This window comes from Heliangelus exortis, chromosome 5, assembly GCF_036169615.1.
Source record: "Heliangelus exortis chromosome 5, bHelExo1.hap1, whole genome shotgun sequence".
Classification (NCBI taxonomy): Eukaryota; Metazoa; Chordata; class Aves; order Apodiformes; family Trochilidae; genus Heliangelus; species Heliangelus exortis.
In genome coordinates this window covers 33923670-33939978 of record NC_092426.1, presented here as the reverse complement: position 1 = coordinate 33939978, position 16309 = coordinate 33923670, and the positions used below count along the sequence as shown (strand labels likewise).

The 16309-nt window shown below is 44.5% G+C and overlaps 1 protein-coding gene across 7 annotated transcripts in view; it reads right to left on the bottom strand.

The window, feature by feature from the left end:
- Window positions 1-15888, bottom strand: part of PLEKHD1 (pleckstrin homology and coiled-coil domain containing D1) — a 39427-nt gene extending 23539 nt beyond the window's left edge. For 2 of the 7 annotated variants that reach the window (XM_071744475.1, XM_071744474.1), the window contains exons 1-3: window positions 15621-15888; window positions 14818-14991; window positions 1542-1705 (exon numbers count right to left, since the gene is read on the bottom strand). Coding sequence is in view for 3 of the 7 variants with exons in the window: in XM_071744473.1 (XP_071600574.1) it covers window positions 5038-5186 (149 nt within the window). In the remaining 4 variants the exon portion in view is untranslated. Of the gene's footprint in view, window positions 1-1541; window positions 1706-5037; window positions 6058-14817; window positions 14992-15620 lie in introns of those variants that run through there. The other 5 variants (XM_071744476.1, XM_071744477.1, XM_071744473.1 and 2 more) reach the window with 5 other exon arrangements.
- Window positions 15889-16309: the final 421 nt, after the last annotated feature.

The window sequence follows — 16309 nt, the reverse complement described above, 5'->3', positions numbered from 1 at the left end:
GTCACATCCTCTTTGTCTGCTCAGTGCTCCTGGTAGTCCCCTTAATACAGATTATGCTCCAGATTTCTGATTTCACAGATTTCAGATTTCACAGATGTGGAGAGAATCTGTGGGGGCTTGGACTGAAAATACACAAAGAGGAGTTAAAAAGAGTAACAACAGAAACTCAGAGCAAATAATGAAGGAAGACTACTGAGAATCTGGTTAGCTAATAATATGGACATAATGCATTTATGCTCAGACTATATTCCTCATCTATCCTTACCCAGAAGGCAACACCTAAGTAGCCAAGATCTCCACTTTAGCTTTCAGGAAAAAGTCTTCATACAACAATGCAAGGATGATAGATGCAGCCTGATGGAAAGAGGGATGAAGTGAAGGGATAAAGAAGAAAGAGCTGCAAGGCTTGAGAGCAATACAAGGGCTGAAGCAGCAGTCAGGTGAACAAGAGTAGAAAGGGCAAAGACGGACAAGAGAGAACAGGGCGAGACACCCAGGTTGGTCTGGGATCAAGGTGCTGGAGATGCTGAACACATATCTGAACTGGGCACAGGCATGCTGACAGAAGAAAAGGGAGTGCCAGAAAGGGGAAGATTTTTAATAAAAACAAGAAATGGAAAAAGAAGAAACTGAAAAACAGCAGCATTCAAAAAACCTGGAGAGCAGCAGTGAAAGTGGGAGGTGAGAGGACCTGGTGCAGCACAAGTAATACAAGGGCCATGGTCGACTGCTTTGGGTCACCCATCCCCTGCAGGAGGAAACCACCAAACATTGGTGTGTAATTAATCTGGGAGAGTGGAGGAAGGGTAACAGTCCCAGTGGCTTGGATGTAAAGCTGTGATCTGCCAGGATTAAACACAACAGCTCCACACTGGGCAAACATAGATACCTGATATCTGGGGATCAAGTGCTTCCTTTGTGTCACAGAGGGCTAATGAGATTAATTAGCTAATCTTTGCAGAAGTTTTTGAAGTGACAATGGCCCACCTGAAGTATTTACATTACAAAATTGCAGCGGTTTTCTGGGCACCAGGCCAGGAGCAGGGACAGCAAACCTCAGTTATTAGATCAGCCGTGCTCTCTCTCCCGGGGGGGACAGCTCAGGAAAACAACAAGCCAAAGATTTTTATCAATGTGTCTGCTCAGAGACTGAAGCACCTGTCCCTTACTCTTCCTCTGCTTACAGCCCCCAGCTTCCCTCCCTGCCTTCTGCCCTGTGACCACACCTGGTGGCTGTTGGTAGCCACTCAGCTGGCCAACAAGCTCACCGGCATGCTTTGCAGTGCCACAGCCAGGAGCAATCTGGCATCTCCAATGGCTTTACTCAGAGGTGTAAGCATATTTTGTGTTTTTTTCTTTCTTTGATTCCTCATGTTCCACCTCCTTCTGACTCTGGCTGACCATGGGAGCAGACACCCTCCTGGAACCACTCCCCTTGGCCCCAAAGTCTCATTCCTGAATGGAGACAGTCAGCTTAGAGCCTGAATTTTCTGTGTGGGGCCAGGATTATTCACAGCAAAGGAGGACGTGCTGCTACCTACCTGCAAAGCTAGAGCATCACATTCATGCCATGTCCAGGACAGGTATATACTTTGTGTCTCTCATTCCAGGCTCCATGCCACGCTGACACTACTACCAGTACAACTTTTGTAGCAGGGAAGAGGATATTGCTTGTTGTTAACTGTAAGGAAGAATGGGATGCAACCTGTTGGGAAGAGGACCACAAGTCAATGACTCCCCAAAGCCACCCCAGCAGTGATCCAAGCTTAGGTCAAAAGCATCAGTAAAGTCAGAAGATGGTTGTGTCTCTCTTGGAAGGATACTGAGGTTGTTGAGCCTGGAGAGAAGGAGGCTGACGGGAGACCTTATCACTCTCTACAGCTTCCTGAAAGGAAGCTGGAGCAAGATGGGGGTCTATCCCTTCTCCCAAGTAACAAGTGATATCATGAGAGGAAATAGCCTCAGGTTGTGCCAGGGGAGATTTAGGTCAGATAGTAGGAACAATATCTTGACTGAAATGGTTGTCAGGCACTGGAAGAGGCTGCCCAGGGAAGTGGTGGAGTCACCATGCCTGGATGTATTTAAAAGACACATAGAAATGGTGCTTTGGTGGACTTGGCATTGTGCTAGGTTAACTGTTGGACTTGACTATCTTTTTCAAGGCCTTTTCCAACCAAAACAATCCTATGGTATTACATTACAAGTAAAGAAGATGCACATTAGCCAAGGGAAGACAGAAGATAGGATGCTGCTAGTGACACCTCAAAACAAAGCTCTGAAAGGCAGTATGCTCAGAAAACAGCTCTGGAAGACAAACACAGCCTCATTGGTCCAGTGCAAGGAGCACCCGGCTCACTCTGGGTCAGTACCTCAGGCAGCACACAAATGCTTAGGCTGTAGGACAGGAAGGGAAGGGACTGAAAGAGCTCCAGGCAACTGCCTCATGTCAAGTCTTGCTGTCCTCACGGGCGCCATCAGATGCCAGTCTTGACTAAAACAAGGCTCTGCTATGCCTCCCTGCTCCCTGTATAACCTCTGCTGTTGCAAAATCCCCTAACCCAGGATTTCAGTCTCCAAAGCACTGGACACTTTTTTCCTTGATCTGTTACACAGTCAGCCTCCATCCTTCCCTTAAACACTTGCTTTCCTTCTCAGTGAGCCCAGCCCCAGCAGCACTGTGTTACAGACAAACCAATGGGATCAAGCCAGTAAGTATCTCACATCTCTGAACAGCCACAGCCCACCTGCATGGCTGATGCCCTGATGTGATCAGTCCTCCTGTTACATGCTGGTTTATCTCCCGTAGCTTGGAAAGACTTTCCTTGGGACAGGGAGCACTATTGTCCAGGGCTAAATTACAGCAAAGGCACTACCTATAAGTACAAATAGATAAAATGTAGTAATCTAAGAGTCCAGGACAAAATCTACCTTGCTCAGAGATCTGAACTCTATCTAGCAAGAGTAATTTTGTTCTCTTAATTTAAATCCTTTCATAACATAAAGCACTTGACCAGCTGTGTCTTGCTGGGCATGGGGAGTAAGAGGGGAGAAGAGATGAACTGCTCCTTATGCCCCCTTATACCTGTGGCTTGTAACAACATGCAAGATTTTTTAGTCACAGAAGAGATTTGCTTTAAAGTAAAACAAACAAACAAAAATCTTATAGTTCCTCCTGTTCCAGTCTTTTTATTCCTGACACTCCTTACTTTCAAACCCTACAGATCCCCTGTGTTCATCTTCCACTGTGCTGTTTCTGGTCCCCCAGGACCCTCAGCTGCTGCACTTGCAGCTAACCTTCCACATCATCTCTGCCCCATAGCCACCTCCCCATCTCTTCCCACATGCTACCACTAAAATATTTACCACTTGCTGAAGATGGGAGTGACTTCTAGGAAGAGAACAGCACTAAATAAATAATGATAGAGAAGAGAGGGACCATTTGCCTGCAAGACATTTTGACTCAGAAAACAAAAGCCTCTTAAGAATGTCTCCTCCTTTGCAAATTACTTTCCTCTCTGTTACTCTGCTCACTTCTTTTCCATAACATAGTCACATTAGTTTCCAGACAGAATTTATTTCAGTATAAATGTTTGGGAGCTGACTAGGGAGCAGCAGCACAAATTCTCTTCTGGGTGAAAATAAGCCATTGTTTTTGGAGGTAGAGAGAAGCAGAGAATAAAGCCTGCACACAGGTCAAAGGTGGCTACAAACACAAAGCTGCTTCCCAAACAGCATTTAGTTATATTTCAGGCCATGCCATCATCACAGGTTTAGACTGGACAGCAGTGGTTCCTACACAAGCAGAACTGGGAAAGTTGGGTTTAGAGATGGATTTGATGTGTTGTATATACACAGACTGTAGCAAAAAGGTACCCACAAGAAGTAAAAAATAGAAGTAGATATTTCCCATGTGCCAGTTAATTTATTCTTCTGAAAAGCCTTGAGACACACTATGCTAGAAAGGCTACAAAACTGCCTCTCAGCTCCAGAGGTAGCTCTGACTTTCCGTGCTGCCTTTTGTTAATGACTTATTTGTGTCTTTTCCCAGTGGGTATGTGCACTACTGTCCTTCTTTCATAGATCACGACAACAAATACCAGATCACAAAATACATCTCCAGCAGCAGTAGGGTAAAAACACAAGTTTCTCAACTGTTGTCCTCCAACTAAATGATGTCTGTCAGCAGTGACATTAACCAAAGAATGCTGGAAGGTGCAATCCATTGGATCACACACCCCCAGTGAGCAATGAGAAAGAGCTGTACCATGTTTCTGTGCAAGTACCCAGCCATAAACAGTCATGTCGTGTCTCATCATCTGACAATTGGTGGAAAGCTCTCCTATGAGATTCAGTGATTCACATAAAGAAACTACACCAACTTTAACCCCAAACTGAGCCATCACTTTCATGTTACAGAACATACTTCCATCCTTGTTAAAAGGTTATAGTAAATGCTTTCCAGATCTTAACTTCCTGGCTACTGATACACCACACACAGCAGACTATGACTCCCTGGTCTCAGACTGGAGAGAATTCATAGCCACTTTTCCCCAAGGGAAGAAAATCTGCATTTGCTGTTCCCAGAGTGCCATCACCACCGCTCAGCACAGTAGTAGTGGTGCTGGTCCATGAAGGCTTGCAGTACAGAATCCCACACACAGTCAGGTCAGCAAAGCTATCTCACACCCAAAGGAGCTTAAACAAGCACTAATGAGAAAAGTGAAGCACTTTAGGGGCAAAATATATGAGCCAACTCTTTCTCTGTCACAGAATAGCTGCAGGACTATTATCCAGAGGATGCAAGCTGGTTCCTGTTCCCACCCTGAAGCTCACGTAGCTCAGGGCAGACAGAGCAGAAAGCACGCTGGGGTGCCATGTGTGTAAAGCAGACTCCCAAGAGCAGGGAGGCTACACCCAAAGTTTCACCCCTAGTCTCTGCTTGGTTACCCACACTTGAAAAGCCAAGGACTCAGATTCCAGCTTACCCCAGCACCCTCAGGCTTTGTGAAGGAGCATCCCTCAGCGACTGTGGCTTACCTCCTGGACCATTTGGCTGACTGCCTCCCAAAAGGTCTCTTCCAGAGCACACCGTAAAGCTGCACTTTGGTGCTGATGTCCAGAGCATCTGAATCTGCCTGCTCCATGGAGGGAGAAGGGGATACGGAGCTGGATTTTGAAGCAAACATTATAGATGGATCTGGTTCGAACTCCCCCTTCCGCAGCAGCTCAGGGAATCCGATTAAATGCAATGAACCAGAAGGATGTAAGCAGCCACTCCAAGCGGCAGACAGAGAGACTGGGCTATGGTTTGAATCAATAACTTGACTGCTCAGCACTCAGTCAATAATTCTCTCCCTGATGCACAGATGATGAGAGTTTCCTCATTGCGTATTACTTCCTGACGCATTACAGACAGCACATATCCCAGATCGAGGGAAAAAAAAAAAAAAAAAGGAGAGTGGCAGAGACCAGGGACACAGAGACAGAAAGAGCTAAAAGAGAAAGCTCCCAGCAGCAATATAAGCCAAAATACCTCTGCACCAGAGTCAGCCTGGAAGGTTATTTCATTCAACATTGCAGCATCTCATGCAGAACTCAGAGTCAGGAGGACATTTTGCTGACAGGCATATCTTACTCTGACACATACCCCCACATTCTTGTGCTTGGAGACAGCTTCTTTTCATTTGTCCAGAGGAAAAGGGGAGCAGAGTGGGTGGGACCCAGTAGGCTTAATCTGATTCCCTCTGCCTTCAGAAGGCTTTTGCTGTGCCAGGCTGGCACTGCCCACGCAGGATCAGCTCACGTGGCTGCTGGGTTTGGACTGGGCAGTGTCCATGCTGCCTGCCTTGCTCAGCCTTAAAGGGCCATTGCTGATCAAAGTCAGAGCATCAGAACTCTGCCTGCCTCTGTGCCTTACTGTATCCTGATGTGGCAAGCACAGCCCCTGCCCTGCTTCTTAGATACCAGCTCCTCCTCAGTCATGGAGTAGTGACATAGGAACATGTTGCACAGCTCAGATCAGTTTCCCCTTCCTTCATCTCTTCAGTACTCCTGCAATAAGCTCTTTAATCTGGTTCCCTACATCTTTGTTCCGCTTTTGAGCCCCCCTCCCCTTCACAGAAACAACCAAAAGTCCTCCTGTAATGGAGGACTTCTGTAATGGGCACAGGAAAGTACATGAGCATCATATTGTTCCTTCCTGCACCCTGCCTTCCTTCCAGGGCTAGGACTTGCATAAGAACTGCCTGGATCCAATACAGACACATACAAACTTTGAGGCACCTGCTCCTGTTTTGTGCCATCCTATAGGTACCAAGGTTGATGCTGTAAGAACCACAACTGATGCAGTTATTTTAAGTGACACACAGTAGACACACAGTCCTTTCTCATTCCCAGAGATTAGAAACCTGGGATGGGTCACAGATGACAGGACAAGACATGGGCCCACTTAACTGAACTGATCAGAGACCCTTGGCAAGGCATAGCAACTAGAGGAAACCCAGGCTGGCTGCCTCGAGATTGCAGGGCAATTTGGTACCAGGGAAATCATAGATGCAGGTCCTTGGTAAAAGTCATTGTTGAGTGCTAAATGAGGGAGTCAGCAAACTCTCTGCTTTGTTACTTTCTCTCACCCAGCTTTGACTGGCTTTCTGGTGCCAAACAGGGCATGCCCCAGGAAGCAGCAAAATCTCATCTCAGAGTGCCATTGAGGGCACTCTGAAAGTGCAGCAGAGGCTCCTCCATCTCACCTGACCCCAGCTCTTTCATACAACCCTGCATTGCAAAAGAGAAGCATTAATGCTCTGATGACCATTCCACACACTGCACTGAAAAGAAAATACCACTCATAACCAGGAGTTTCAGAAGAGGGAAAAGTTTCCCTGGAATTATGTTGCACAAAGAGTAAAAAGAATTCTGCACCTCACAGCATCACCTTCATTTATAAATGTGTAATGAAAAGCCACAGAGCTCCTGTGTATGGACAATCTCCATACTCCAGGAGATGAAAATCCTTATGGATGCACAAGCAGACTTGTTTTTGCTGTAAGATCCTGGTGAAGTCTAACAGCCATAGAGGTAAGCCATGTGTATTTAATCTTGGAGCTCATAGTTTTACTATAGCAGAAGGAAACCCAAGTACATGAGACATTATCAGGACAAGCACGTGACACCAGTGCAAAAAGCAGTAATACAGGCCATGACTGTATTTTAAGTGATGGGAGAAATAGGCCCTTGTATTAGACCCACACAAGATCTTTTCTCTACAGTTCTGGCCACACAGATTCCCCAGCCCTGAAGAGATCCAGAGAACAACTTGGGGGTTGATCACAAGTATAGTTAACCCATAGTATTACAAGAACAGTGAAAGTTCTTCACTCATTTCAATGAGAACAAGTGGGAAAGTTTGAATGCTGTCTGGCTTCAAGCATTCTTTCCCTTTTTAATGTACTGGTAAAGGTCGATGGCTGCAGTAAAGCAAATGGGCCTAAACTGGCCATGAAAAAATAAGGTAGTGTGTAACAGTCACAGCAAGGCAGTTGTGGAATTGCCTTGCAACAAGAGCAGCAGAAGCAAAAAGTCATTAGTTGAGTCAATTACATGCACAGCAACCTGAGGTTGGCCATGCCTTCCAGGGATACAGATTAGGCTCACTCTATTATTATTCCAGAACAAAATGTTTCAGAGAAAGAGAGATTTTAAAAGGCTGTGTCACTCTCGATGGCTTGCAGGTAAAAACACAGCTGAACATCCTGGAGAGAAAGCACTGGAGTTTTACTCAAAAAACCTTCCTGCAGGGAGGCAGACTGAACTGATACTGGAATTATTTCATTGTCCCTATTTTTCCTGTGCATCAAGACAATAAAATTTTACTCAACACTTCCCCCCATAACCTTTAAATTAGCAGACAGCAGCACAAGCTAGCACAGAAGTAACATTCCATCATCACAGGCCACCCTCCACCTTGAAGATGCTCCCTTTTAGTTTAAGGGTACAAATAGTGGCTGACTGCAGTCAATGAGGAGGCTTGTGGGGTTTGTTTTTTTGTTTTTTGTTTTTGGGGGTTTTTTTGGGTTTTTTTTTTTTGTTTTTTTTTTGTTTTTTTGAGGGAAAAATTATAGCTTTATGTTCTCGGCAGCCTTACAATAGTACCTAATGCAGAAAATAAACTAATCCTTGGGCCAGAAAATAAAGATCTGGATTAGAGCCACTGCAGAGCTGGAAAAACTCACGATTTTGCCTTCCAGTATGAGTTCTCTCTCCTCTTACAGCTTCTGATAAGCTCTGTTGCCATTTTCAACCCAGAGAGCCATTAGCAATTATCAGATGTATTAAAAGGTGCTGGAACAATGTGGAGAAATAAAAAGCAAGTCCAGCTTAAGCTTTATTTATGATATACCTTTCTTGCAAAGATAAAATGTCACATGTACCAAATGCATCAAAATGATGCTCCAGCTTCCCAGAAGTGCAATTGTGCATAGAGGCAATTTTAAATAGAAAAAAAAAAATCAACCACCATCAATCCATCTCTTTGGTGTGAGATACTGACAGATTATATTTCTTTTGCACATGATTACATTTTTACTGTCACATTGGAAGTCAGTTGTCCTGCAGAGTGATTACACTGAGGATGATCTGTTCCATAGCCCTGCCAGGCACTGAGGTCAGGCTGACAGGCCTGTAGTTTTCCGGGTTCTCCTTCCGGCCCTTTTTGTGGATTGGCGTGACATTCGCCAACTTCCAATCATCTGGGATGTCCCCAGTGAGCCAGGACTGTTGGTAGATGATAGAGAGAGGCTTGGCAAGCTCTTCTTCCAGCTCTCTCATCACCCTTGGGTGAATCCCATCTGGTCCCATAGACTTGTGGGGATCCAAGCAGCTCAGTAGGTCACTGACTGTTTCCTTCTGGATTACAGGGGGGCTGTTTAGATTCTTGTCACCTTCTATAAGCCCCAGAAGCCAGCTGTCCTCAGGATAACCTGTCTTACTGTTGAAAACTGAGGCAAAGAAGGTGTTAAATACCTCAGCCTTTTCTTCATCTTTGACAACAATATTCCTGCCCATGTCCAGTAAAGAATGGATGTTTTCCCTGCCCCTCCTTTTGCCACTGATGTACCTGTAGAAGGACTTTTTGTTATCCTTCACAGAGGTGATGAGATTCAGTTCAAGTTATGCCTTTGTCTCTCTAATTTTCTTTCTACACAACCTAACTATATTCCTAAATTCCTCCTGAGTAGTTACCCCTTTTTTCCATAATTGGTAGGCCCTCTTTTTAACCCTAATTTCTTTCAAAGTCTCCCTGTTCAGCCCAACCAGTCGTCTTCCCCGCCGGCTTTGCCTTTCGGCACACTGGGACAGCTGCTCCTGTGCTTTCAAAATTTGCTCCTTGAAGTAGGTCCATCCCTCCTGGACCCCTTTGTTTTCAAGGGCTGTATCCCAGGGTATACTCTGGACTAGTCTTCTGAATAGGCCAGAATCTGCCCTCCAGAAGTCCAATGTAGAGGTTTTATTGACGACCCTCCTTGCATCCCTGAGTATTGAAAACTCTATTATTTCATGATTGCTGAGTCTCAGACGTCCACCGACCACTACATCTCTCACCAGCCCCTCTCTGTGAAAAGAAGGTCAAGCGGGGCTCCATCCCTGGTGGGCTCATTTACCAGCTGGAGCAGGAAATTATCTTCTATACACTCTAGGAATCTCCTAGACTGCCTCCTCTCTGCTGTGTAGAGTTCCCAGCAGATGTCTGGCAGGTTAAAGTCACCCACAAGAACAAGGGACGATGATTTTGAAACATCTGCCAACTGCTTGCAGAATAATTCATCACCCTCATCATCCTGATTGGGTGGTCTGTAACAGACTCCCACCAGGATATCAGCCTTGTTTGCCTTCCCCCTGATTCTGAACCACAGGCACTCCACCTTATTATTACCAACTTCAACTTCTACAGAGTCAAGAGACTCTCTAACATACAGGGCTACCCCTCTGCCTCTCCTGCCCTGCCTGTCCCTTCTGAAGAGCCTGTAGCCACCCATGGCAGCACTCCAGTCATGGGACTCATCCCACCATGTTTCTGTGATAGCAACTACATCACAGCTTTCCTGCTGCACGATGGCTTCCAGCTCCTCCTGTTTGTTGCCCATGCTGCGTGCACTGGTGTACAGGCACTCCAGCTGGGCTGCTGGTTTGTCTCTTAACTTGGGCTGCCCACCCTTGGGCTCCTTTCTGGAGAGTCCAGTTTCAACCCCTTCCCCCTTCAAACTTAGTTTAAAGTCCTCCTTATCAGCCCCACCAACTTATGGGCTAGAGTCCTTTTTCCCCTGTTAGATAGATGCAGCCCACCTGGTATACTGAAATTTGGCCCATAGTCAAAAAACCCAAAGTTCCTCTGGTGGCACCAATCCCTTAGCCACCTATTGATGAGATAGGCTTTCCTATTCCTCTCCTCATTCATCCCCTCTACTGCAGGAACTGAGGTGAACACCGCCTGTGCTCCTGTCCCATGAACTAATCCATGAACTAATTCTCTCAGCATCTAAAGCAGAATTTATTTTTTTTTTAAATCCTACTAAGAAATCTCTTCTGGGAAAAGACTCATTCACTCTGGTGCTAAAAAATCCAAACCAAACCAACCAACCAACCAAAAAAACAAAACAAAGGTTTCTGCTAAACAGGCATTTTTTAGAATATACTCAAGTGGTCAGGTACATTTGAAAAAGGTTTTTCCAGAAGACAGCCTGTAAGCTTCATTGCAGTACACCAGGCCCCACCAGACAACCCCCAGTCCTGTTTCTTAGGCTTTGGGGGGCACACAGCAGCCATGGGAGCACCTTTCCTCATGAGGGGCAGCTGAACCTACACACACACACACACACACACACACACACACACACAAACACAGAACAGACCTCTGTGAAAGAAGGTTTTATAACAGAGTTCAGAGCTGACAAGCTTGCAGCTTAGCATGCACACCACCTACACATCTATTTACCTTTCCTGTAGCATTTTGCTTTTATCCACGTCTTACCTGCTTGCCACCAACATTCTTCTATCCAATCCCAATAATAACAGTAGCAACAGTAGAGAGTTACCTAGGACATGGTTTGACCAAGTCATACAGCTTAGTGAGCTCTGCAAGAAGCTTTCTGCACAGAAAATCTCCAAGTCAAGGACTACCTATGACATGCATACACATACCAGGTGAGTATCAGGGACTACATAAAGGCAGCTCAGCAGCACACTCAGAGACCTAGCACATAGATCAGAAGCAAGGTTTAGAGCAGTTATTCTGGAAGCCAACACAGTTTCAAAGGGGCAATTGCTTCCTCTGTCCTGCTTTTGAGCAGAGGAAAGGTGATGAGGGCACTAAAGCAGTGTTCCAGGGCACACCTGGGCTTAGTTTCCAGCCCTGGCAATGTCCCTACCTGTCCGAGCAAGTAAATTGATTTCTTGCAGCCACAGTTCCTCACTTATGACACTGGTACTAAATTCAGAATATCACAAGAATACGTGTGCCTTTGCAACAGTTTGGATACAATGGCCAGCTAAAAAAAAAAAACCAAAAAGCCAAAACAAAACAAATCTAAAAAAAGAGAAGGATTTGTTAGTTTCCTCAGAAGAACAATGGAGGGGGAAAATGTCATGCTCTAGATAGTAACACAGGCAAATAACTGGAGGATCATCAACAGCCCAGCAAGAAGTAGGACAATAAATGAGATCCAGGGCTGATGGCTGCTCACTCAGGAGAAGCACAATCCTTAACTGTTACAACACCAGTCAGCAGAACTGAACAAGTTTCTAAAATAAGGTTAGGTGCAGGACTACTTTTTACAAGGTGTATCTCAACAGCAAAAGTTTAGATATTGATTGCAGTCCACTAATTTCTAACCACTTTTGTTCCTTCTGGTCAAAAGGGGGGAAGTATTTGTAGGCTTAACTTTTAAACAAGAAATTTGTATCCAGAAAACCAGATTAAAGGCTAAAACATATTTTTAATTTAATCTGAAGTCCATAAAATGCCCAGCACATGGACACAGAGACCATAATTGCTCTTGCATACACATTTAATGTTCCCTTTAACCTTGCCATGATTATGACAATTGAAGGTAAGGTGTTAAAAAAAAAAATCTAAGGACACTACAATAAGGACTTCAGTCAGGAGTAGAAACTGCAGGGACCACAACACTGACATTCTTCACACAATTTATACATTCTGCTATATCCCTCAGCTCCAATCTGCAGCAGCCTCCACTCCAGGTTTCTTTCTCTTTCCTAGTGCTGCTCACAGCCAGCCACTACAAGGCCAGGGCTCATTCTGTGTGCTTACACAGAACAGGAACAGGACATACTTCTGACATTCTTCCTGTTGGCATTCTCAAGTGGCCATCTAAATGCAGAGGCAAAAAGATCTCCTGGTACAATTTATCACAGCAGGACACCATGACAGCTCTAATGCAAACTCTCTGTGTCCAGAAGAGGCATCAACCAGATGAAACACAAACTTCCTAGCAAGAAAGGACACAAAAAAACCCCCTGCTCTCCACAAAACACAGCAGGCTGAGGGCCATCTCCTTCCTCCCCCATCTCCACTTATCCTCCTGTGAGCCATGCTGCCACACAGCTTTTGTAGGCGAAGCTGAAGGGGACACGCATGGAAAAACCCCCAGACAAGCCCATGGATTGGCTCTCCATGTGCACCAGATCATGTTCACATGCAACACATGCCCAGAGCAGACACCAGGAGTAGAAAGTTTTGTTAAAGACCAGCTACCACTCAGTTTCTCTGTCAAAAAGGGAAAACAGAACATGGGAAATCTCTTGCAGTCCTAAATTACAACTCATTCTACTTACAGCTTCACCCTCTGGAAGCCAAGCACGACTAGGAAGTGTCACAAGAAGAGTCATTGAGATTAGTACTAAGGCTCTAAGGCAGGGGTTTTAGTTGCCCTTTTCAGCCCAGTGCAACAAGTATTAAATTTAAAATCTTCCTTCAGACAGCAGGAGCCCTTTACCTTGCACAGATTGCAACACAACTACAACCATTTTTCATAAAGTAATTACTATTTCAGACAGCAGGTGAGCATACAGATCCAGAAGCTTTTTTCCCATAATAATTTCACCTCACCTTTTAGATTTTCTAAATACTACATAGGTTTCATGTCCATCATCACAACACAGCTTACTTTTCATTAGCTCTACAAGTTTTTGGAATGAGGCATTTTTCTCAATCCCTCATCAAGGTTTGTTCATCTCTAAACAGCTCAGACAAGAGGGAGAAGTTCTGCATGGAGTACTGTGCAAGTCTGCCTGCAGGGATATAAGTTGCACATTTCAGTAGAAGAATGGCTTAATTTTTAAGCTGGAACAACAGATGACAGCTCATCTTCTTGCTGCTGTGCTCATCCCTAATGAGCCTCTGGTAAAAATGCTGATGAAAATTTCTTTTTCCTTAACAAATGAAGGAGCACTCTACAGCCATCATCAGGAGACCTGCAATACCACAGCTCCTCAATATTTCAGTGTTTAGTGGTAACTCTTGTTACATAAATGCACCCAAAGCACTTCCTCACATCTTCAATAGGATTTACAAGAGACTGCAGTGGTTAAGTCTCAAGTTACAGAGACAACATTTTTATTGAGCACAATAAAAGAAAACTAATACACTGCATAATGCTTCACCATTACAATTGACTTTTACTTGCCAAAAAAACAAAAGCCTATCTGGCAAAGTACTGACTTTCTATCCTTCCTGCCTTGCATTGCCTGTACAAGCTGCAATAGCAACTCTATTTGTTTCAGCTCTCCTACTAACTTTACAGTAATCATTCTCTTGTGATAAAGCCAGTATAAAGAGATGGCACTTTTTCCTAACTGAAGTCCTAACAGTTATGAAAAAAAAAAAAAAACAAATGTAAGCAATTAGCTGAGAAGTTTGCTTACTGCTTGAGTGAAATAGATAAAACATTGCATAGTCCTAGGTAAGTCTGTAGATAGTAAGCACAGAAGAAAAAAATATATTAATCCTTTTTTTAATGAATTGCTTACCTATCATCTCCATCAAGGGTCTCTCTAAAATGGATGTATGAATGTTTTTGGAATGTATACATCACCCACCCTGTAACAGCATCATTACCCTTTTTCTTTCCTGAAAATGGGTCTAAAAGTCAATTCTGCTCACAGGGCAGCTGGAAAGCACGAAAAGCAAGAATATCTACACTGTGTCAATTCAGCAGCTGTAAAAGGGATTTCATCAATGTACACAAATACTTGAAGGGAGGGTACAAAGAAGATGGAGCCAACCTCTTTTCAGCATTGCCCAGTGGCAGGAACAGAGGCAATGGGCACTCACTGAAACACAGGAGGTTTCCCCTGGACAGAACAGAAAAAGCATTTCACTCTTAGGGTGGCTGACCACTGGCACACATTACCCAGGGAGGTCCTGGAGTCTCCCACCTCAGAAATATTCAAAAGCCACATGGTCCTGCACAATTGGATCTAGGTGGCCCTGCCTCGAGTAGGGTGCAGGGGGGTTGTTGAACCAGGTGACCTCCGGGGGTCCCTTTCAGCCTCAACCACTCTGTATCAGTGCCCTAGGCTGTGTTAAATTCGTGTGTTCCCAGTGAAGAACTTGACACACTGCCAGGTCCCATCCCCGTGTCAGGGAGATGAAGGTGAGTCCTTAATTACCTCTCTGCAAGCAGCTTACAGGGTTGCCTCACCTTCCAAGATTGCTTTAGACCATTAACATTTCCTGAACTGATTCAGCTGATAGTTTTATCACACAGGGTCAAGTGACAAGAGCTTCACAGATATACTTACAGATCTGAAAAGCCTGCACAGATGTCTCTTCAGGGACTGCCTCACGGCAGGGAGTCATCTTCCTTGTTAGTCTTTAGTTATTGCAAGGATCCCAGCTCTGGCTCTCATCCCTGCAGTAAATCCTGGCAGCAGCTGTAGGATGTTGCTGTGGTAATAACTTTCTTCTACAAAACCCTGAATGCATACACACAGCAGGACAGAAGTCATAACTTAGATATGCTTTGGCAAGAGACAAGAGCCCTTCTGCTTTTCACACTGTATGTAGTTCTGCAATTTATTTATTAATCTATTTGTGCCCTATGTGTGTGTTCAAGTGTTAAACCTAGTCCCAGCCAACTCTGGTAAAATACCATTTTCAGTCAGAGGTGTCTAGGTGTGGTCATTCTTTTTTAAAGCTGCATCTTAAAAAAAAAAATTTTGTTTTAATACAAAAACTTTGACACATCTACAATCACAGCATGCACTGTGTAACCCACTGGATTTTTGGAGACTCTTTTAATGTAACCTGCAAACCTAATTGACCTACAAGTTTTTACTCAGGTAACAATTTTCAAAGCTCTCTTCCTATTTCCTGCCTGAGTACCTCTCAGAGACCACTCCTAAATTTTAATTTCCAACTACTTTTTGCAACTCAAAATTGTGTCAGAGGCAAATAAAAACCCTCCTAAAGAAATTCAGGAGCCTGAGAAGACAATTTTTCTTCACAGCAAGAACACAATCTGCTCTCAGTTACAATGACCACCATGACTAGCATCAAGAGAGAAAACTTAAGTAGCTCTGGCTTTAAAAAGGCTTCCATTTACCTTCCTCCTGCAGTACAGGATTAATCTGCCTCTGAGAAAAACTGTTGTCAATAGCAAAGCCTGAGAGCAATACCGAAGACCTGTGAAGAGGTAAGCAGCAGGATCATGGGGCAATCAGAAGGAAAGCTGAGCTGTGGATGGTACCTGAAAACAGCAAGACCGGAAGGAAAAATAAAACGCAAAACAAAGAGTTCATAGAACCGAGGAATGACTTCAGCAGCATTTTCCCCCACACTCCCCAAGAACAAAAACCAGGCTATGATTTTCTTCACATCTTTGCATGCATATTTAAAGTTGACTTTTATTCCAAATCACACATAGGCACAGACACAGGAAAGGCTATTTTGTCACAGTCTCCAAAAAGAACAGAAGGACTCAGTGTTTGCATTTTGGGTTGGGTCCATCTTGGGCTCTCAGTTTTCCTTAGCCCCAAGGTGTCTTCCAGCCTTTTAACAGTGGCTTGGAGCACTCATTAGCCAATCATCTCCTTATAGTCCTACAAAGAGATCTCTGCCTTGTAAGCTTCAGAGATATCCTTGGAGGTGGGAGAAGAGAGCTTCAGGGCAATGCCAACTCCTAAACACCCTGTGGGAGACACTTTTAGTCAAATCTCCCTCTCCAGCAGAGCTGTCAAATCCTTTCTTCCCTCTAAATCTATTCATACTCATGTCCAAATCAACCTGCTAGAC